Source organism: Antechinus flavipes, chromosome 1 (genome assembly GCF_016432865.1).
Source record: "Antechinus flavipes isolate AdamAnt ecotype Samford, QLD, Australia chromosome 1, AdamAnt_v2, whole genome shotgun sequence".
Classification (NCBI taxonomy): Eukaryota; Metazoa; Chordata; class Mammalia; order Dasyuromorphia; family Dasyuridae; genus Antechinus; species Antechinus flavipes.
Window position 1 is genome coordinate 494487351 of NC_067398.1, and position 18854 is coordinate 494506204.

Sequence of the window (18854 nt, forward strand, 5' to 3'; positions counted from 1 at the left end):
TTATGCAAGAACATGTAAATTGTATTGAGACAATGAATAAATTTTAATTCTGGTACACTACTGTTCTTCTTAATTATTTCATATAACTGAGATATTGTGGTTTGGAAAAAAAATCCTCAACAAGGTCTTTGAGAACAGCAGTTCTCAAAGTGTGGAGTAGGAACCCTCAGGAATGCCTGGGATCCATTCAAGGGGCCTGTGAAATCAAAATTATTTTCATAATACATAATAAATTTACAAAATACTAAGACATTTTAAGTTCTAAAATGGTAGGTAGAGATAGGTAAAACTCACATAAACCAAGTCTCTTTGGGGTCCTCAACAATTTTAAGGGGTTCTAAGATTATAGTTTGAGAACTGCCAATCTAGACAGAATTTTCAAAATATATATGGGAAATAGAAGGATGAGGATTTAGCAAGGGAGAAATAGAAAGGTAAGAGTTGGAAGGAACCTTAGAAATTATTTATCTATCCCATTTTACATATGATGAAACTGAAATCTATAAAGGATAAACTGACTTGCCAATGGCTGCATTGATAATAAGTTCCAGGGCCAGAGAAGTTACATGGTAAGAACTGAGTCTTCTGATTTCTGATCCTGTGCTTTTATCACTGTGTTAATGAATAAAGACAATGATCCCTTACAAATGATTAAATCATATTCTCTCTATAAGAATGTGTAAAAGAGCTTAAAGGTCAGAAAATGGGAGGAGACAATCTGAAAGCAGAGGAAGGCAGGGAGAGCTGGCACATCAGGAAAGGTATAAAAGTATTGTTGTTGAGTCAGAAGGATCATAGGATCACAAATTTAGAGTTGGAAAGTTCAGTAGGGACTATCAAATCCAATGCCGTCATTTTACGGCTGAAGAAACTGAAGCTGAGAGAAAATAAATGACGTGACCAGAGTAACAGACAGGATTGCAAACTTGGTTCTTTCAGACTCCAAATCCATTGCTTTGCCTGACTAAGGTAGGAAAATAGACGCTTTCCTGAGAGCAGCTGAGTGGTGCAGTGTACAAAGTTCTGGATGTGGAAGCAGTAATTCAAAAACCATTGAGCTGAAAACCAATTAAAGGCTATGTGACCCTAGATAAGTCACTTAAGCTCTGCCTCAGTTTTCTCATCCACAAAATGGGGGAAATAATAGCACCTACCTCCTAAGGTTGTTGTTAGAATCAAATGATATAATTGTAAAGTCCTTAATATAGTGTTATATAAATATTTATTATTATTTGCTTATTACTAATTTAAAAAAAAAAAAACTCTGACCCTTCATTTTATGAGAAAGCCCCTGACACATTTATAATTTTAAGTTCTGCAAAGAAATTCTTTCACAGCTGTGAGGTAGGCAATGATTTGTACCTAGAATCCCATATATTATGAGTGGATCACATATGGCTTTATTCCTAAAAATGATCAACTGCAATATATGAGCTAATAGTATTATTCAATAACAAGAATGTCTCCAATTTAGATAACAAGAAAATTTGCTAAGTCAGGTTTCCTCCTTTTTCATTGAAAAATGAAAAAGGCTTTCCTTCAGGGAGGTTCCATTATTAAATTTTGACAGTGAACAGTGCCTATGTTGATGCGGCCATGGATCCAGATTAATATTGACATTTTAAGTTCTACATCAATGTTTCTAATTCAGAAAAAATTTTATCTCCTCACTTATACATACACACATATACATGCATCTTACATATGAATATAATATATATCAATAGTATTTGTAGAAAATATAATTATATATTTATGTATTAGGTATGTATATATTATTTTTATATTATACATGTAATATATGTATCAGCTTCTTAAACTGTGATTTGTGACCCCAAATGGGGTCTCATAACTAAATGTAGGGATCATAAAATTCTGATTTATTACCAGTAATGTCTGATTTGTATACCCATTTTACATATTTATATGCCTGAGGGCACAAAAAGACGCTATGTATGAGTATAAAAAGTTTAAGAAGCTTTGATATATATATATATACATATATATATGTATATAACATATATAAATGCAAGCATATCTCTCTCTCTCTCTCTCACATGTGTGCCTGAATACAGTGCATCAGAATGAATAGGGAATATTTTCAAAATGATGGAGGGTCAAAATAAAGGTTCCTGAAGGCCAATGAAATATTGGTACAGAATATAAACTCCTAAAAAGCAGAACTGCTTTTTTGTAACTCTGGAAACTGAGTAGATGCCCATTAGCTGGAGAATGGCTGAATAAATATATGAATGTTATAGAATGTTATTATTCTATAAGAAACGATCAGCAGGATGATTTCAGAAAGGCCTGGAGAGGCTTACATGAACTGATGCTGAATAAAGTGAGTAGAGTCAAGACAACATTGTACGCAGCAACAAGATCATATGATGATCAATTCTAATGTACGTGGCTCTCTTAAACAATGAGATGATTCAGGCTAGTTCCAATGATCTTGTGATAGAGAGAGTCATCTGCACCCAGAGGACTGTGGGGACTGAGTGTGGATCACAATATAGTATTTTTACTTTTTTGTTGTTATTTGCTTGCTTTTTTGTTTTCTTTCTCATTTTTTTCCCTTTTTGATCTGATTTTTCCTTGTGCAACATGATAATTGGGGAAATATGCATAAAAGAATTGCACGTGTTTAACATATAATGGATTACTTGCTGTCTAGAGGAGTGAGTGGGGGGAAAGGAGGGAGAAAAAAATTTGGAACACAAGGTTCTGTAAGGGTGAATTTTGAAAACTATGCATATGTTTTGAAAATAAAAAGCTTTAAAAAATTTTAAAAAGAAAAAAATAAAGGCAGGACTGTTTCTTTTTTCATCTTTATATCTCCAGCATATAGTACAGTGAGGGTAACTTCATGGCACAATGAATAGAGAAAACTCATCTTCCCAAGTTCAAATTCAATCTCAGACACTTATTAGACATGATTTTAGATACTAGTTGTGTGACACTGGGCAAGTCACTTAATTCTGTCTCGATTTCCTCATTTGGAAAATGAGCTGGAGAAATGGTAAATCATGTGTCAGGCATAGTGCCAAACACTTTATAATTATTATCTCAACTGATCCTCACAACAATCCTGAGAAGCAGGGGCTATCATTATCTCCATTTAACAACTGAGGAATTTGAGACAAATAGAAGTTAGTTGACTTGTCCATAGTCACACAGCTAATAAGCATCTAGGATCAGATTTGAATTGAGGTCCTCCTAACCAGCCCCTTGTCCATCATGCAACCAGATGCCCTATATCTAAGATCTAAAACCTTAAGCCATTTTCACTCATATTTCTCCTTACCTCAACTAACTGAACTCGTCCATAATACCGTCGGTCTGGCAGAGGGTTGTTTGGGTCCATGTAGACAATAGTCATTTGCTGTCCCTATTAAAGATAAACTAATACTTTAATGTTTGATTGGAACACTAGGAAAATCATAATTGGTCAAAGTATAATATAAATACAAACACATTGCACGATGATGCACAAATATTATATCAATAAATTAACAAGAATGTAGTAAGCCTATGTGCCTAATATTTTGCTAGATATTGGGGATACAAAAAGAAAGATGAAATAATTGTCCTTGCTCATAAAAAGCTTACATTCTGTAGAGAGATAATGTGTATACATAGAAGACTATAAAACAATTTTTTTTTCATAAATACAAGCTAATGAGGAGGAGGTACTAGCAGCGGAAAGAAACAAGAAAGACTTCATGTGGAAGCCTTCATGAGTCAAATCTTGAAGAAAACAAGGTATTTGGATGAATGAGGGAAGGAGGAAATACCTTCCATATTAGGTCAAAGGGAGATAAAGTGTCATATCCAAGGAATGGTAAAGAGGATAATTTGGCTGCATCACAGAATATACAGAATAAGGCTTAAGAGATAGATTGGGGCTGGGTTGGAAAAGACTTTGAAATCCAAAAAGAAGAGTCCGTGTTTGATATTGGAGGCAATAAGGAATCAGTGGGGTTTAATGAATAGAGAAGTTACTGAGCTTTAGGAGGGAAAAGTCATTGTATTATAGTATGTCTTATTCTAATAAATATTTTAGAAATCACTGGAGGATTGATATTACTGGACATTACTTTGATGTCTGGTGTTATAAATTGGTCATAAATAGAGAACTTTCTTTTATTGAACTTTGCTTGGGAGGATGACTATATGTTATATAACTTTGCATTTATTATATAATGTGTGTATATTTATGTAAGAGGTATATGGATGTAAGAGCATTAGATTTCCATATTGCAAGAAAGTCTCCATTTGGGTGGCAGGAAGGTATTCTGGCTGACTTCTTTCCATATAGTTGGGTGGCTGAAGCATAAGGATGAGCTCAGCAGTGCTGTCTCACTTGCAGGCTATTCAATTCTAAAATTGGCAAAGAAGAAGCAATCATCACTCCAAATCCATTCCTTGCTCTCATCTAGCCATACACACACTCAGTTTTGCCCTAGCTAACATCTAGTTACAGAAACAGGGAGACTGGAAGGGCAAAATAGGAGGTTCTGCCTCAAGCAACAACCTCAGTTGCCTGCCATAGCCTTGGATTTGTGTGCCTGTTATTAATTCAAAACAATGAAGAAATATTTTCTTTTATTTAAAAGTCTAAGGAGAATTTCCCAAAGACTTTTCATTACAAGAGCTGAGAACAGAATTACAAAGTAAACATCTCATAAACTGAAATTATTTCCCATTTCTGAAGGTGGAATAAAGAGGAAATATTCTGTTCATTATCTTTTTGTGAGTTCCAACAGTTTGCTTAATAAGCCATTTGGCAATAGAAATAGCTATATTAATGATCTTGAACAAAATGTACATCCTGGCAACTAAATGAAGCTGAGAGAGAAGGCAAAACCAAGCTCATGCTACAATTTTTATTGTATGGACTTTTTCTTTCCAACACTGAACTTTCAAAAGCTTGATGCTTTGTTTTCAAGATGATCTACAAAGGGTCTTTGGAATTTTTAAAAATTAAATTGAAACAACCTCAATTAATCAATTCACAAGCATTTTTAAACACCTATTATGAGATAGGCATTGTACAAGGAAATAAAATATCCTCCTATTAAATGGGGAGAAAAATATATATATATGGCAGAATGAATTTAAAGAACATAAATTGAATATAGTTTGAATAAAATGCAGATATTATTTTAAAAATAATTATAACCTTACTTTTAATCAAACTGTCAAATACATAAAATTCTCTTATTACATGAAATACATGAATGACTTGAGAAAAATCTTAGTTGTGTATAGTTGTGACTATACCCTTCTTTTCAGATAATAAAAAGAATATTTCTTTTTAGGTTCCATCTTCAGAAATGGAAAATAATTCCAACTTGGGAGACATTTACTTTGTGGTTCCATTTTCAACTCTTGTAATATATACAGATATATATTTTCCTCATTATTTGTATTAATATATATCTGTGAATTAATATATACACACATATACATATATCCAACTGTAAATGTATGTAGAAACATATTATCTAATTAATACATGCATCTATTGCTATGTATATACATGTACATATATACATTTATGTGTAAGTATGTGTGTATGTATATATATATATATACACATATATATATATATATGAATAAATGTACATAAACATGAAGACAATTATTCAATTGTTTGTTTATTTCCTTAGTCTGGTACTAAGGCCCTCTAAAATCTAGCTCCAACCTAACTTTTAAGCTTTTTTTAAAAATTTGAATACTTTATATTTCAACCAAAATCAGCTAGTAGCTCTTTCTTAAACACAATTTCCTATTTTCTGCTGCTTTGCCTTCATGTAGACTATCATCCATGCCTTGAATTTGCTCTTCATCTCCAGTTTTCAGAATCTTCAAGATTCCACTTAGCTGCCATTTTCTCTGTGTAGGATTTCCAGATAGTACTCCCCTTCACTTCCAAAAGGTACTTCTTTAAGCTTTTTTTTAAGTTACTTGTCTGAGTCTCTCCTTTGCTCCTATTGATCTTGACCTTCACTTATACTTATTTATATACATGTCATATTCTTGCCCCCACCGCCACTTCAGTAGAATGTAAGGTTCATGAGTTAAATGACTAGGTCATTAAAAAAAAAAATCTTTGTAGCCCCAGCACTTAGCTAATTGTCTTAAATGTAGTAGGTACTTAATAAATGTTTGCTGAATTGATTTATTTCACTTATTATAATCTGTTCCAGATGCTTCAAGTTCAAATTTCTGTAGATGGAACTTTGGTTATTGAATATTTATTGTCCCTAGTTCAAAGCATTGTGCTAGATTCCTGGAAAATACAAAAAAGAGGAAGATTGAGCCATCATCCTCAGGAAGCTTGAAATGGAAGAAACAAATGATATAAAGGTAGACTACATGTTTTGTTTGACTATGCATTTTTTAAAATTTTTGTTTTCTTTATTTTTTGAATGGGATAGAGGAGGAAGTAGAAAGGAGAGAAAATAAATTCTTTCTAAATGAAAAAAATAATTAAAAAATACATAACTATAGATATAAATGATTAACAATTACAGTGACCTATGAGAGCTCAAAATAAATGGTAGAATTCATAGGAAGGAAAGATCACTGTGGTTGGGATGGGATTTACTCAGAAGGAAGAATCTTCCTTCTGATGAGATATTTTTTATTAGTTCCTAGGGATATCTTTAAACAGATTAATTTAAAACTTTTAAATGCTATTTCTTTAAATCAGAAATCTTTCTTTTCTGACTTTATGGAAGTACTCTCTACCCACCGAAAGCTGCACATCAGGTCTCTTCTCCAAGAGCATCATGCCTTCACTGGGTAGGCCAAAGGATTTTACCTGGTAAGTCAGGAAGCCACCATAGGAAGAAACCTAAAATTGAATAAATAAGATGAGTGATACCCATTTCAGAGAAGACCGTCTTGGCTTTAGATGAAATAAACACTTTAGGAGCTTAAAAATTTCTTCTGCTATTTCCATTAATCTTTAAAATACATTTGAATTACTGCTTTTTAAAGAAATTTCAGTTATGTGTTTGTATCTAACTGGGTATTTCTATAAAGCATGAAATTACTCTCAAAAAAAAATCAAAAACTTTTCCCCAAAGCAGGCATTGCAGCATGGCTATCATTCCAAAATCCTCTGGATACATAATAATTAAGACTCAGAGAAACCTCTCTGAGAGAGTCAAACTTTTCAAATTTCTCCCAGTCTACTAAAAATGTCAGAATAATGGTGAAAGGAGAGAGATGTAGTGGCAGGCTATAAATAATGATGGATTATGAAAGGAATAGCTAACAAAATAGATGATCAGAATAAAGATCCAGACTAAAATAATAGATTGACCAAAGAGAGTACTATGAAGACTGAATATGGATAGAAGCATACTATTTTCACATTTCTTTGTTATTTGCTCTCAAGATTTTTTCCCCTTTTGTTTTAATTTTTCTTTCACAATATGACAAATATGGAAATGTGTTTTAAATGGTTGTACATGCATAAGCTATATCAGATTGCTTCCTATCTTGGACAAGGGAGAAGTAAGGAAAGGAGGGAGAAAAAATTTGGAACTTAAAATCTTACAAAAATGAATGCTGAAAACTATCTTTTCATGTAATTGGAAAAATAAAATACTATTGAGAAAAAATAAAATAAAATAAAGGGCCAAACCTAATAATTTAATAGATATAAACAAAAAGCTCTCCAGTAAGGTATATGGGAAGGTATAATGAGTGAGTTAAAATGAAAAAGAGGCTTGGGGATTAGGGATGAGGGGGAAACAAATCCAAAAAAAATGTATTATAATGAATCCCAATGGTGAAATCCAAGAAAAAGTAAATCATTTTTCCAGATTAGATCAGCATAGGGAGACAGACAAAGAGGTCAGTGGAATTGGGATGGAATGGTAACATATGCAGTATGCCATGGCATGGAGAGGCTATGTACCAGTGCAGGAGGCTATATTCCATAATAAGCACCACAAGATATAAGAACAAGTGACAATTAGTAGCTTTGGTGCCCACTACCCCAGTTCTAGGTTATGGATCTGAGATGCACCTAGAGGATAGTTTTCCTGGGTAGAGAAGGCCTTGGTTTGTCTATTAATACAAAGAGTAAGTTTAGGGGCAAGCAACAGGAGGGTAATAATTCAAACCTCCAAGGAGCAGAGCAAGGTCTTAGTTCCAGCATTTATCCCCCATTGAAATTCCCAGGTAACCAGATCAAACATCCCAAACCAAAGGGGAGCTAACAATCTGATAGGTGTGAAGTGGTACCTCAGAAATACCTTTAGAGTATTTTTCAAATTACTATAAGTAGCTTTAAGATTTTTATTTGAAAATTGACTGTTCCTAGGATGATTTAAGAAAGGCCTGGAGAGACTTACACGAACTGATACTGAGTGAAACAAGCAGGGCCAGGAGATCCTTATATACTTCAACAACAATATTATATAATGATCAATTCCGATGGACCTGGCCATCCTCAGCAATGAGATGAACCAAATCAGTTCCAGTGGAGCAGTAATGAACTGAACTAGCTACACCCAGCGAAAAAACTCTGGGAGATGACTAAGAACCATTACATTGAATTCCCAATCCCTATATTTTTGTACACCTGCATTTTTGAGTTCCTTCACAGGCTAATTGTACAATATTTCAGAGTCCGATTCTTTTTGTACAACAAAATAACGGTTTGATCATGTATATTTATTGTGTATCTAATTTATACTTTAATATATTTAACATCTACTGGTCATCCTGCCATCTAGGGGAGGGAGTGGGAGGAAGGAGAAGAAAAATTGGAACAAAAGATTTGGCAATTGTCAATGCTGTAAAATTACCCATACATATAACTTGTAAATAAAAAGCTATGAAATAAAAAAAAAAGAAAAAGAAGATTGCCTGTTCCTATACTTTGATCATTTATCAATTAGGGAATGACTTGTATTCTTTTTTAATAAAAGCTTTTTATTTTCAAAGTATATGAAGATGGTTTTCAACATTTACTCTTGCTAAATCTTGTGTTCCAAATTTTTCTCCCTTCCTTCTTTCCACTCCTTTTCCTGGACAGAAAGTAATTCAATATATGTTAAACATATGCAATTCTTCTGAACATATTTCCACATTTATCATGCTGCACAAGAAAAATCAAATCAAAAAGAGAAAAAATTAAGAAAGAAAACAAATAACAAGCAAACAACAACAAAACTCCTTTCCCTTTCCCCTTCTTCCTTCCTTCCTTCCTTCCTTCCTTCCTTTCTTACTTCCATCCTCCCCCTGCCCCATCTTCTTGTATGAAATTACTTATATGGAAATCATGTGATTGTGCATATATAACCTATATTAGGTTGTCTCAGAGAGTGGGAAAAAAACCCAAATGTTAAAAACTTTTAACATGTAATTGGGGAAAATAAAATATTATAAAAAATTTAAATAGATTTAACATTAAAAAAACTAAGATCCTTTGATTTTACCAGTTGGTCAGTTTCTGACCTGCGGGAACCTTTTTAACTTCCAGGCTATAAATATAAGAAGTCCTAGGTCTTGAAAATTACACGCTTTGATTCTCCTTTCTTTCCAAGTCATCTCTAATCTAGATTTGTCCTTTCTTAAATAAAGCAAAAGTCACAGAATAATAGTTGTGTCTCAAGGGCTGGCCTAAAGAGAAGAAATTGGAAGGAAACGCTCTCAAAAGCAGCTACATCATCAATGATGGTTAAATGTAAGCATATCAGGAGATAGCATTGGGCATCCAATCCAATTGGTTTTTCTTGGAACCTACTATCTTTTTAAAAAAAAATTTAAAGAGATATTTAAACATAAAAGCAATGTTTTTTTTTTCCCAAATGAGCTGTTAAAATGTTAAATGTGCTTGAAAGGGCTAAGATTATTTAGTTATTTCAATTTGATGTTTCAAGACAATTCCAGTAGATTTGGGATGAAAAATGCCATCTGCATGCAGAAAGAGAACTATGGAAACTGAATGTGGATTAACACACAATATTTTCATCTTTTTTGTTTGTTTATTTGTTTGCTTTTTATTCCTTTAATTTTTTTTTCCCTTTTGGTCTGATTTTTCTTGCATACCATGACAAATATGGAAATATGTTTAAAGGGATTGGACATATTTAATCTATATCAGATTGCTTGCTGTCTTGGGGAGGGGGAGCTAAGGAATGGAGGGAGAAAAATTTGGAACACAAAGTCTTATAAAAATGCATCTCAAAAACTGCCTTTACATGTATTTGGAAAATAAAATACTATTGTAGGGGAAAAAGATTATTTAGCTATTTTGACTAGCTAAAAGAAGAAGGGAAGAAGGAATTATGAAGAGAGGGAGAAGAAGAAAAGGAGGAAGGGGAATTAGAATATGACAATGTTTATGTACATTAGTCTCCATAGCCCAGAGCTGGATTAGAAATCAGAAGATCTAGATTGGCTTTCTGGGTCTGTCATATCCACTTGCAGTTGTGTGACCTTGAACCTCTCCGAGGCTCAAATATCTCTTTTTAAAATACTGAGACTAATATTTCCAGTATCTACTTTTCAGGCTTGCTGAAAAGAAAATACTTTACAAGCTGCAATACATTGTGAGAAAATGAATACTAATTCCCTCAGGTTACAGAATTAGGGGCTTGGGGTCCATAAGAAGTAGTTTGAGCCAAATTAGTGGTAGGAGAAATCTTTCCTATGCCTGATTCCTTTGAAAATCCTGAAGGAGATCACTGAGTTTGTCTGAGTACAATTCCTAACTAACTGAGTTGGTTGCTCTTAGTGAATCTTTTTGGGCTGACACTTCATTGTATTTGCTTCCTTTAATAATTCTCTGAATCATTCCACTTTCTATCTTTTGTTATACTGACAAGAAGCTTTATAATGGCTTTAAAACAAAGAACTGATGATAAAATGTCATCTAAAAAAACGTCATTTGCAGCAAATAGTGTTTGAATGTGAAATTTGACACAATTGGTGTAGGAGAGATGGCATTGGGAATGGTTTCATTTGGTGAGTAGATTACTGCAAGAACAGGGAGGAGGTTGTCAGCATTTTTTTTTACTGTTCTTCCCTAATTGAGGTGAAAGCAGTTCTTTTTTATTTTTTTGAAAATACTTCTTTATAAAATGAATATATTTTGCATTTGGATAGTGAAGGCCCTGCCCCATTTTGAAAGTAAACACTCTGCTCTATCATATCTCATAGAGAACTTGCTTGCCCATAGGAACAGCTGTCATTTCCTTAAGCACCTAACTTGTTTTAAATTTAAGAGGGATCACTCTAGTGATAGGAAGAAAATGTCCTAATTATTCCTATTCTAAATAATTATATTATTTATTGATTTCTATACTCTGCACTTGTCTTTATTTTGGATCAGGGCAAAGGAATCTCTTAACCTTGATGAGACAAGGGATCAATACTAACTTCCTCAGCCAGATTTGACTATTGAAGCTACTGAAACTTACAGAGAAGAAGGAAGAAGGATATAGGAAAAGGTATGTATATGTGCAGGGATGATAGCCACAATTACTTTTTGTTCAGTGTAAACTGCCACCATTATTTTTTCTCCTGGTTAATTTTAATGAATTTCTGGACAGGGAAGGAAAATATTCAAGCATGATTTCTATACTAAGGTCCTCTTTAAAAACATTAATTTGCTACTGATTCATAATTGATCTGCAGATGCATTGAAAGGCCAATATTCTCTGGACTTCTGGTTTAAGAAAAGAAGGCTGAGGGAGAATATAACCAGTAATTTCAAATATTTGAAAGGCTGATCTGTGGAAAGGGGAGTAGGCCTTCTCTGCTAAGCTCCAAGGAATAGAACTCACACCAAAAGATGGAAATTTCAAGAGGGTAGATTTCAGGCCAATATAAGGAAAAAGCCTAAAAATCATAGCTATCTGCAATGGAAAAACTCTACCTTAAGAGGTAATAGGTTCTTACCATTAGAAGTTTAAAGCTATATGACCTCTTGTTAGGGGATATGGTACAAAGAATTCTCCTTGAAGCTGTGTGTAGTGGGAGTGGTGAGGATGGCTCTGACCTCTGTTCTAACCTAAAAATTCTGTTTTTGATAATCCAAGTCCCCACTAAAATGAGGTCACTCTTTAAGGGGATTCAGAACTATCTGATAAATCATCTTGAGAGCATTCTTTTTATAACCTGCTATCCAGTCTTTCATGCTAAGACCTCAAAAGGCCCTTCATGACATGCGAGACAAGAAAAGAGACTCTTTTCTCCTCTACAGTTTTGAAAACATAAGACAGAGGGATCTCATGTCACTGTGAGTCAAAAAACAGTAGGAAATACTTTCCCCTTTCTGCATATGGAGTGGAGAACAGGACAATCAGAGAGCCATTCAAAATATTGATTTAATGAGGGCCTGAATAAAGAATGGCAAGTTCTCTGTGAAAAGAAGGATCAATTCAATATGATCCTTTGCTAGGATACAATGAAGCTGAACAAAACTGGGAGCTTCTTTTCTTTCAGATTTATAGCTTTCATAATTGATTATGAAGAGTTGACCATTCTTTGACATTTCAAACCTTGTCCCCCAGATAGGATGATGGTGCAATCCAGAACACGCTATGGACCGAGGAAGGCAGCTCCTGAACATCAGCAACCACACTATTACTGCCCGGGTTGAATGTGACAGGGATGTCCATTTGATCTGCTGTCTCCAGGTGCCAACCTATCATGTCAACAAACTGGAACATAAAAGTATGAGAATTAAATTAATTCACATTTTTTTATCCATGAGCTTTATTGCTGCAGATTTCTTTTGAAAAACATATTTTAATGATGTCATTAGTCATTTCACTTTCCATTTTCCTCAAGATTTAATCCTCCATCCAATTCAGTTCCAATTGATCAGTGATGAACTGAACCAGATACACCCAGCAAAAGAACATTGGGAATTGATTCTGGACTGCTTGCATTTTTGTTTTTCTTCCCAGGTTATTTTTACCTTTCTAAATTCAATTTTTCTTGTGCAACAAGAGAACTGTATAAATATGTACACGTATATTGTATTTAAGATATACTTTAACATATTTAACATGTATTGTACACCTGCCATCTAGGGAAGGGGGTGGAGGGAAGGAGGGGAAAAGTTGGAACAGAAGAGATGCAAGGGTTGATGTTGAAAAATTACCCATGTATATGTTCTGTCAATAAGAAGCTATAATAAAAAAATTTTAAGTATAAGCAAAAAAAGATTTGTCTCCTTTGTGACAAAGAAAAGTACTTGAATAAAAACATCTGCTACAATGACCTTAATTAGATATTATATAATACTCTGCGACAATAGTCCTCTACTTTTCTGCTACAGACTTATTGAGAAATTATTCAATTGTTTACAATAGAGAAGACATTGTGTTATAAATTTCCCTGAAAGTTTAACCACATCATGCCCAATTTGACACAATTGGTGTAGGAGAGACCATGCCCAATGTGATCTGGAATAGCAAAGTTTTGGATAGAATGTACCTTTCCCACCTGAATCTAACCAAAGAAATTCCTTATAGCAGACATGTATCTTATTAACTTTCATAGTTTTCCAATATTATTTGGAGTATGGTGAAATCCTTTCACTCTATAAATAGGGCATATTTAGCATTGTTAAAAACCAAATCATAAAGCAGTAGAAGAAAAACTATGAGAAATAAGAAGTAGCTGATAAACTGAAAATTAACTTGATAGTCATTTTTTGGGTCAGAGAAATAGTGGTTCCTTCTGAATCTCCTGAGATTCATAATCCTTTTCCACTTTCTTATCAATTTACCTCCTTGAAAGAGATAAACAATTGAAAAAATTAAATAAGGCAAAACTAAGCAATACTAAGCAAATGAGAAAGTGGATATTGAAAATATCAAAGTACTTCTTTTTATGAGCTAGTAATAGGGATAGGAAAAATATGATGGTAAATTATTATGGAAAGAAATTAAAATTTTAGAAATTATCATATGGAGAAAAGGGGCAAGGGAAAATAGACCTTAAATATGTTATTTCAGATCATTACTACCCAAGCTCATCATTATCAAGTCTGACAATGAACTGTTCAAAAAGTTGACATTTCAGATGAATTAATCTATGGCAACCACGTAAAAGCAGAAAGACTGCAATGTCTGGCATACCTTAGCCCTCCGCTTATTTGTACTGTGGCAGTGATCACTTATTCCAAAACAGAAGCAGCTGGTACATCCCTTTGGATTAGTGGGGTCCAAGTAAAATGACCCCTTCCGGCAAACATTACATTCTGCACCTTCTACATTTTCCTATTAAAGCAAAAAGGAAATGAGATCAGTATGTTTTTTGTAAGTCCCCTGACAGTATTTTGTTCTCAAATTCTGTGAAAATAGGAAGTGTTGGCACAAAGGTGGTTACAAAACATTAAAAGAAATAGATGGCCAGGTACAGATTACTTGAGCTTGGATATCTGAGCTTCAGTGTACCAAGCTGATGGGATGTTTGTGCTAAATATGGCACCAATAAACCTCTGAGAGGGAGAGTTTACAGCCTGCCTAAGGAGGAGCAAACTGGTCCAGGTGGAAACTGCCGATTAGCAGTGTGATGTGGTCAGTGAGTGGTCCTTCTAGCTTAGCTGAAATAGGAAGACCCAAGTTTTCAAAAATAAATAAAAGACATGGGATGATAAAATTCTATCCCAAACACATATGAAAAGTACCAAAGATATGGGCAGCTCATGTCCCATCAAATCTATCTATCTATCTGTCTGTCTGTCTGTCTGTCTATCTAGATATACATGGGTAAACAGATGGATAGATAACATATATTAGTTTAAACAAATATCTGTTCCCATAGTTGCCATCATTATCCAATAGCTGTTTGGAGGACTCCAGTATAAGGCTCTTCACTGATATCACGAAATATACTCAAGTCTTGTAAAGAAAGGATACATGGGAAATGGGAGAGGTTAAAATGAGCAGAGAACCCGTTCACTATTCATAAGACCTAGAAGTTATCATTCTTCTGCTAGGAGGTAGATCGAATTCTTTATCAATGGCACCATGTAATCATGACTGGTCATTATGTAGACCAGAGTTTTTAAGTCTTTCAAAGTTTTTTTTTTTGTTTTTACATTTGCTCTTATTGTAGAAATTGTTCTCCCTGTTCTGTTCACTTCATTCTGCATCAGTTCATTCAAATCTTCACAGGTTTTAATTCTTTTCTTAAATGTTTCTTGTATTGGTTTGGAAGAGGAGAAAAACCAATTTTTGTTAATTGAAAAATAATTTTTAAAAAGAAGGATTTATTAAATTACTATGTATGAGATGTTGGGCTAAAGCTACAAAGACAAAGTTTTCTGAGAGTTTACATTCACCTTGTCCTAGAAAAGGGAATAAACATTGATATATCATTTATTATACACTAGGCTAAAGGCTTTACAAATATGTTATCTGATACTCTCAACAATCTTAAGAAGAGATGTTGTTATTATTCTATTCTATAAAACTAGGATAATAAATAACACTTTTCTGCCAAGAGTGATTGTGAGGACAAAATAGGATAATATTTGTAAAGCACTTTGCAAACTTTAAAGCATTATGTAAATGCTATTTATAATTATTTTTATTAATAAATAAAAACAAAACAAAAACGGACCATTTATTTGTTAGCTTCTGATAACTGGTCTGATGTGTCTTACCTTACAAAGGCATGCACCTGTCCATGGATCACAGACTCCTGACTCAGTCCCATCTCGGTTACAATTGCAAGGAATACATTCAGGGAAATTATAAAATCCAGATGCACAGCGATCACACTGACGTCCTGTTATTCTGGGCTTGCATCTTTAGAAAATCAAAGGGAGAAATTATTCATTATTTTCCTTAGAGCATTTATCCATATCCATCTGTAATATAATGCCAGGCAAAGTACTGCCCCAAGGCAACTAAACAGATGCTATTTATACCTAGGAGTCTTCCACATAGTTAAAATTTCAGACTCATCAAATCTGAGAGAAAAAACAGGTTCTAAGGTACATTTGATTCATATCGCTGAGTCCTTATGAAGATAAGTGGATGAGATCCACTTATATTTTGCTATCCTCTATGCTGTCTCCTATACCCATAGACTAACATAAAAAATTCCCTCATGGATTGTTCCCTCTGGTCTAACTAATTTTGAATGCAGGAAAAAGCCATTCTCTGAAAGGGGGTCCCCTAGGCTTTGCCAGACTCCTAGAACCCCTTCCTTAAGGAGGTTAAATCAGATTGTCTAGGGGTCACTGAGCAGATGCTAGATTGGGATTTTTAACTTTTTGTATATGAGGAATCCTTTTGGCAATCTGATGATATTTATGGACCCCTTTTTCAGAATGTTTTAAAATTTAAATATATATATATATATATAGTTACAAAGCAAAACTAATTATATGGAAATAAATTTATCACAATATTAACAACAAAAAAGTTTATGCCCTGGGGAGGAGCTATTTCAACATTATCTCCTGGATGAGGAAAACAGAGACATTAATGTACTGTGGTTGGAGTTGTGAACTGATCCAACCACTCTGGAAATCAATTTAGAACTATGCTTAAAGGGGTATATAAAATTGTGTATAACATTGATAGGTCCATATTCCAAAGAGATTTTTTTAAAGGGAAAAGGACCTATTTTGTACAAACATATTTATGGCAGTTATTTTGTGGTGTCTAAATACTGGAAATGGCTGAACATGCTGTGCTATATGATTGTGATAGAATATCTTTTTCTTTATTTATTCCTTTCTCCCTTCCTTTCTTTCTTTTCTTCTTTCTCTTTCTCTCTTTTTCTCTTCCTATCTGAATTTTCCTGTATAAAATAACTGATATGGAAATATTTCACATGATTGTACAGCTATAAACCATATCAGACTGCTTACCATTTCAGGGAGCAGGGAGGGTAAGGAGAGAGGAAGGAATAGAATTTGGAACTCAAAATTTAAAAAATATTTTAAAATTATTTTAACAGCGAAAAAATAAAATATAATTTGAAAAAGATTGTCCCCTCCCCATTTCCTGCCAAAATAACTCCCCATCTTTTTGCTGATATTTGAAATTTCTATAACAAGGAGAAAGCCTTTCATTGCATAATCAGAGACTAAAATATAAGATGGATGAGGTAACACTTTAGTAAAGATGAATTTCAATCAGAATATGACCAAAGAAAAATAGTCAGAATTAGAGAATTATAGAGTCAGATGAGAACTCAGAGGTCACATGGTCCAACACTCACTCAAATGAATCAACACTTTTCTATGGCCAGTGATCATCCATTTTCTTCCCATTGCAAATCTTAAAGTACCTAACAAATGCTAGCTATTGGTATATACATTACTAAAGACAATTTTTTTCCTTTTTGGTACATTAGGATATCTTCCAAATCTCTCTTCTAAATGCTAGGAGTATTTTGTAGTATAGATAACTGACTTTTGGATCCTTTCTTATTTTGATCATTTGGCAGGATTAAAAGAGAACAAGTATGCTCTGGACATAAAAAACAGAGAAAGGAAGATGGGGAAAAAAGATGAACCTCAGGTACCCCACAGCTTTGCCTAAGGTTGACTGTCTAACTTCATTTGAATAAAGAGAAATATAAGTTGTGCAATGAGCTTTTAAAATCTTTTTATATATTGAGAAGGTAGCTCTTCACAAAATGCACAAAGATGTTTTTGTTTATTTTTTTTTTGTCACAGCTGCTTTGCCTAAAGGAGCTGGTCCCTGGAGATTCTTTAATGGAGGGACCACTGCACATGCTGAGTGTTGAGTGGTCCAGATGGTAAAAGCCATAGGAGTTCAGGAGAAGGAGAGATCACCATAGGTAACTGCCAGCAGGAAGACATCACCAATGAAATTAGCTGGGACTGAAGGATTTGTATCATAGACTAAAGAAAGGTGGCAAAAAAAAGCAACTGTTTTAATATTATTGAAAAACCAAAAATAATTCTTTTATAGGATGGAAATAAGAAGTGAAAACATTTGAGCTAGACAAATTGTTAATTATAAAATCCAGGGTTGAGAAATATTCAGTTTATAGAAGAGCAGTTTAGGACACAAAAAAGTTACATGCTTTGCCTATAGGTGGTAAGCAGAAGAGCCAGAATTCAAACTTAAATACTGCAAATTTATTGCTTACACTTCAAGTTATTTCTCTGTCTCTGGGAAGAGGTGGCATTTTATGTTCTAGGTACAAGGGAGCCTGATGATGAAGATGATGCATATGGGCCAGGAATAGGAATGGGATAAGCAGGTGAACTGTGAAGGCTGAAAGCAGATAGAAAATAGGAAGATGAAAAGCCAATAAATGAAATGCCAAAAAAAATTAAATCACTATGGATATATAACAAAAGAAAAGAATTAGTGTGTGACAATATTTAAAATATTATTTTATGGCATGGCAAAAGTCCTGGATTCAAATCTCCCCTGTGCTATGTGATTTTGGGCAACTCATTCTAATTCTCTGAGACTCCAGTTTCTCAAGCTATAAAATGAAATAGTTGGATCTTTCAGGTTATCCACTTATATCTAACAGAAAGCACCTTGAATTTGGTGCCTTGGTTTAAATCCAGGCTCTGCCACTTTCCACTTGTATGAGCTGAAAAAATTTGGACAGGGTGGCCTTTAAGTTCTCTCCCTGCATTAAACCCGGAGGTCTGCTTCTGTTTCAAGACCCGTGAGTCCTCGGTGCCCTAAAATAAACCTGACCTTGAGACATTCCTCCAAGTGAAATTTCTGCTTCTAAGGCAGCTACCCTGATTGACATTTCTAAGGTTGCCCACAGGCAGGCAGATTCAGCAGATGCCTGTCCCATAGCACATAGCTCCAGGATAACTGCACCGGGCTTGCAGTTCAAGCAAAAGT

At 34.1% G+C, this 18854-nt stretch overlaps 1 protein-coding gene across 1 annotated transcript in view; it reads right to left on the reverse strand.

Annotated features, from left to right (window-relative positions):
• LAMA3 (laminin subunit alpha 3) overlaps positions 1 to 18854 on the reverse strand; it is a 299158-nt gene that overhangs the window by 74049 nt on the left and 206255 nt on the right. The window contains exons 36-40 of the mRNA XM_051970336.1: positions 15659 to 15803; positions 14127 to 14267; positions 12537 to 12698; positions 6764 to 6865; positions 3308 to 3391 (exon numbers count right to left, since the gene is read on the reverse strand). Of these exons, the coding sequence (XP_051826296.1) occupies positions 3308 to 3391; positions 6764 to 6865; positions 12537 to 12698; positions 14127 to 14267; positions 15659 to 15803 (634 nt within the window). The remainder of the gene's footprint in view (positions 1 to 3307; positions 3392 to 6763; positions 6866 to 12536; positions 12699 to 14126; positions 14268 to 15658; positions 15804 to 18854) is intronic.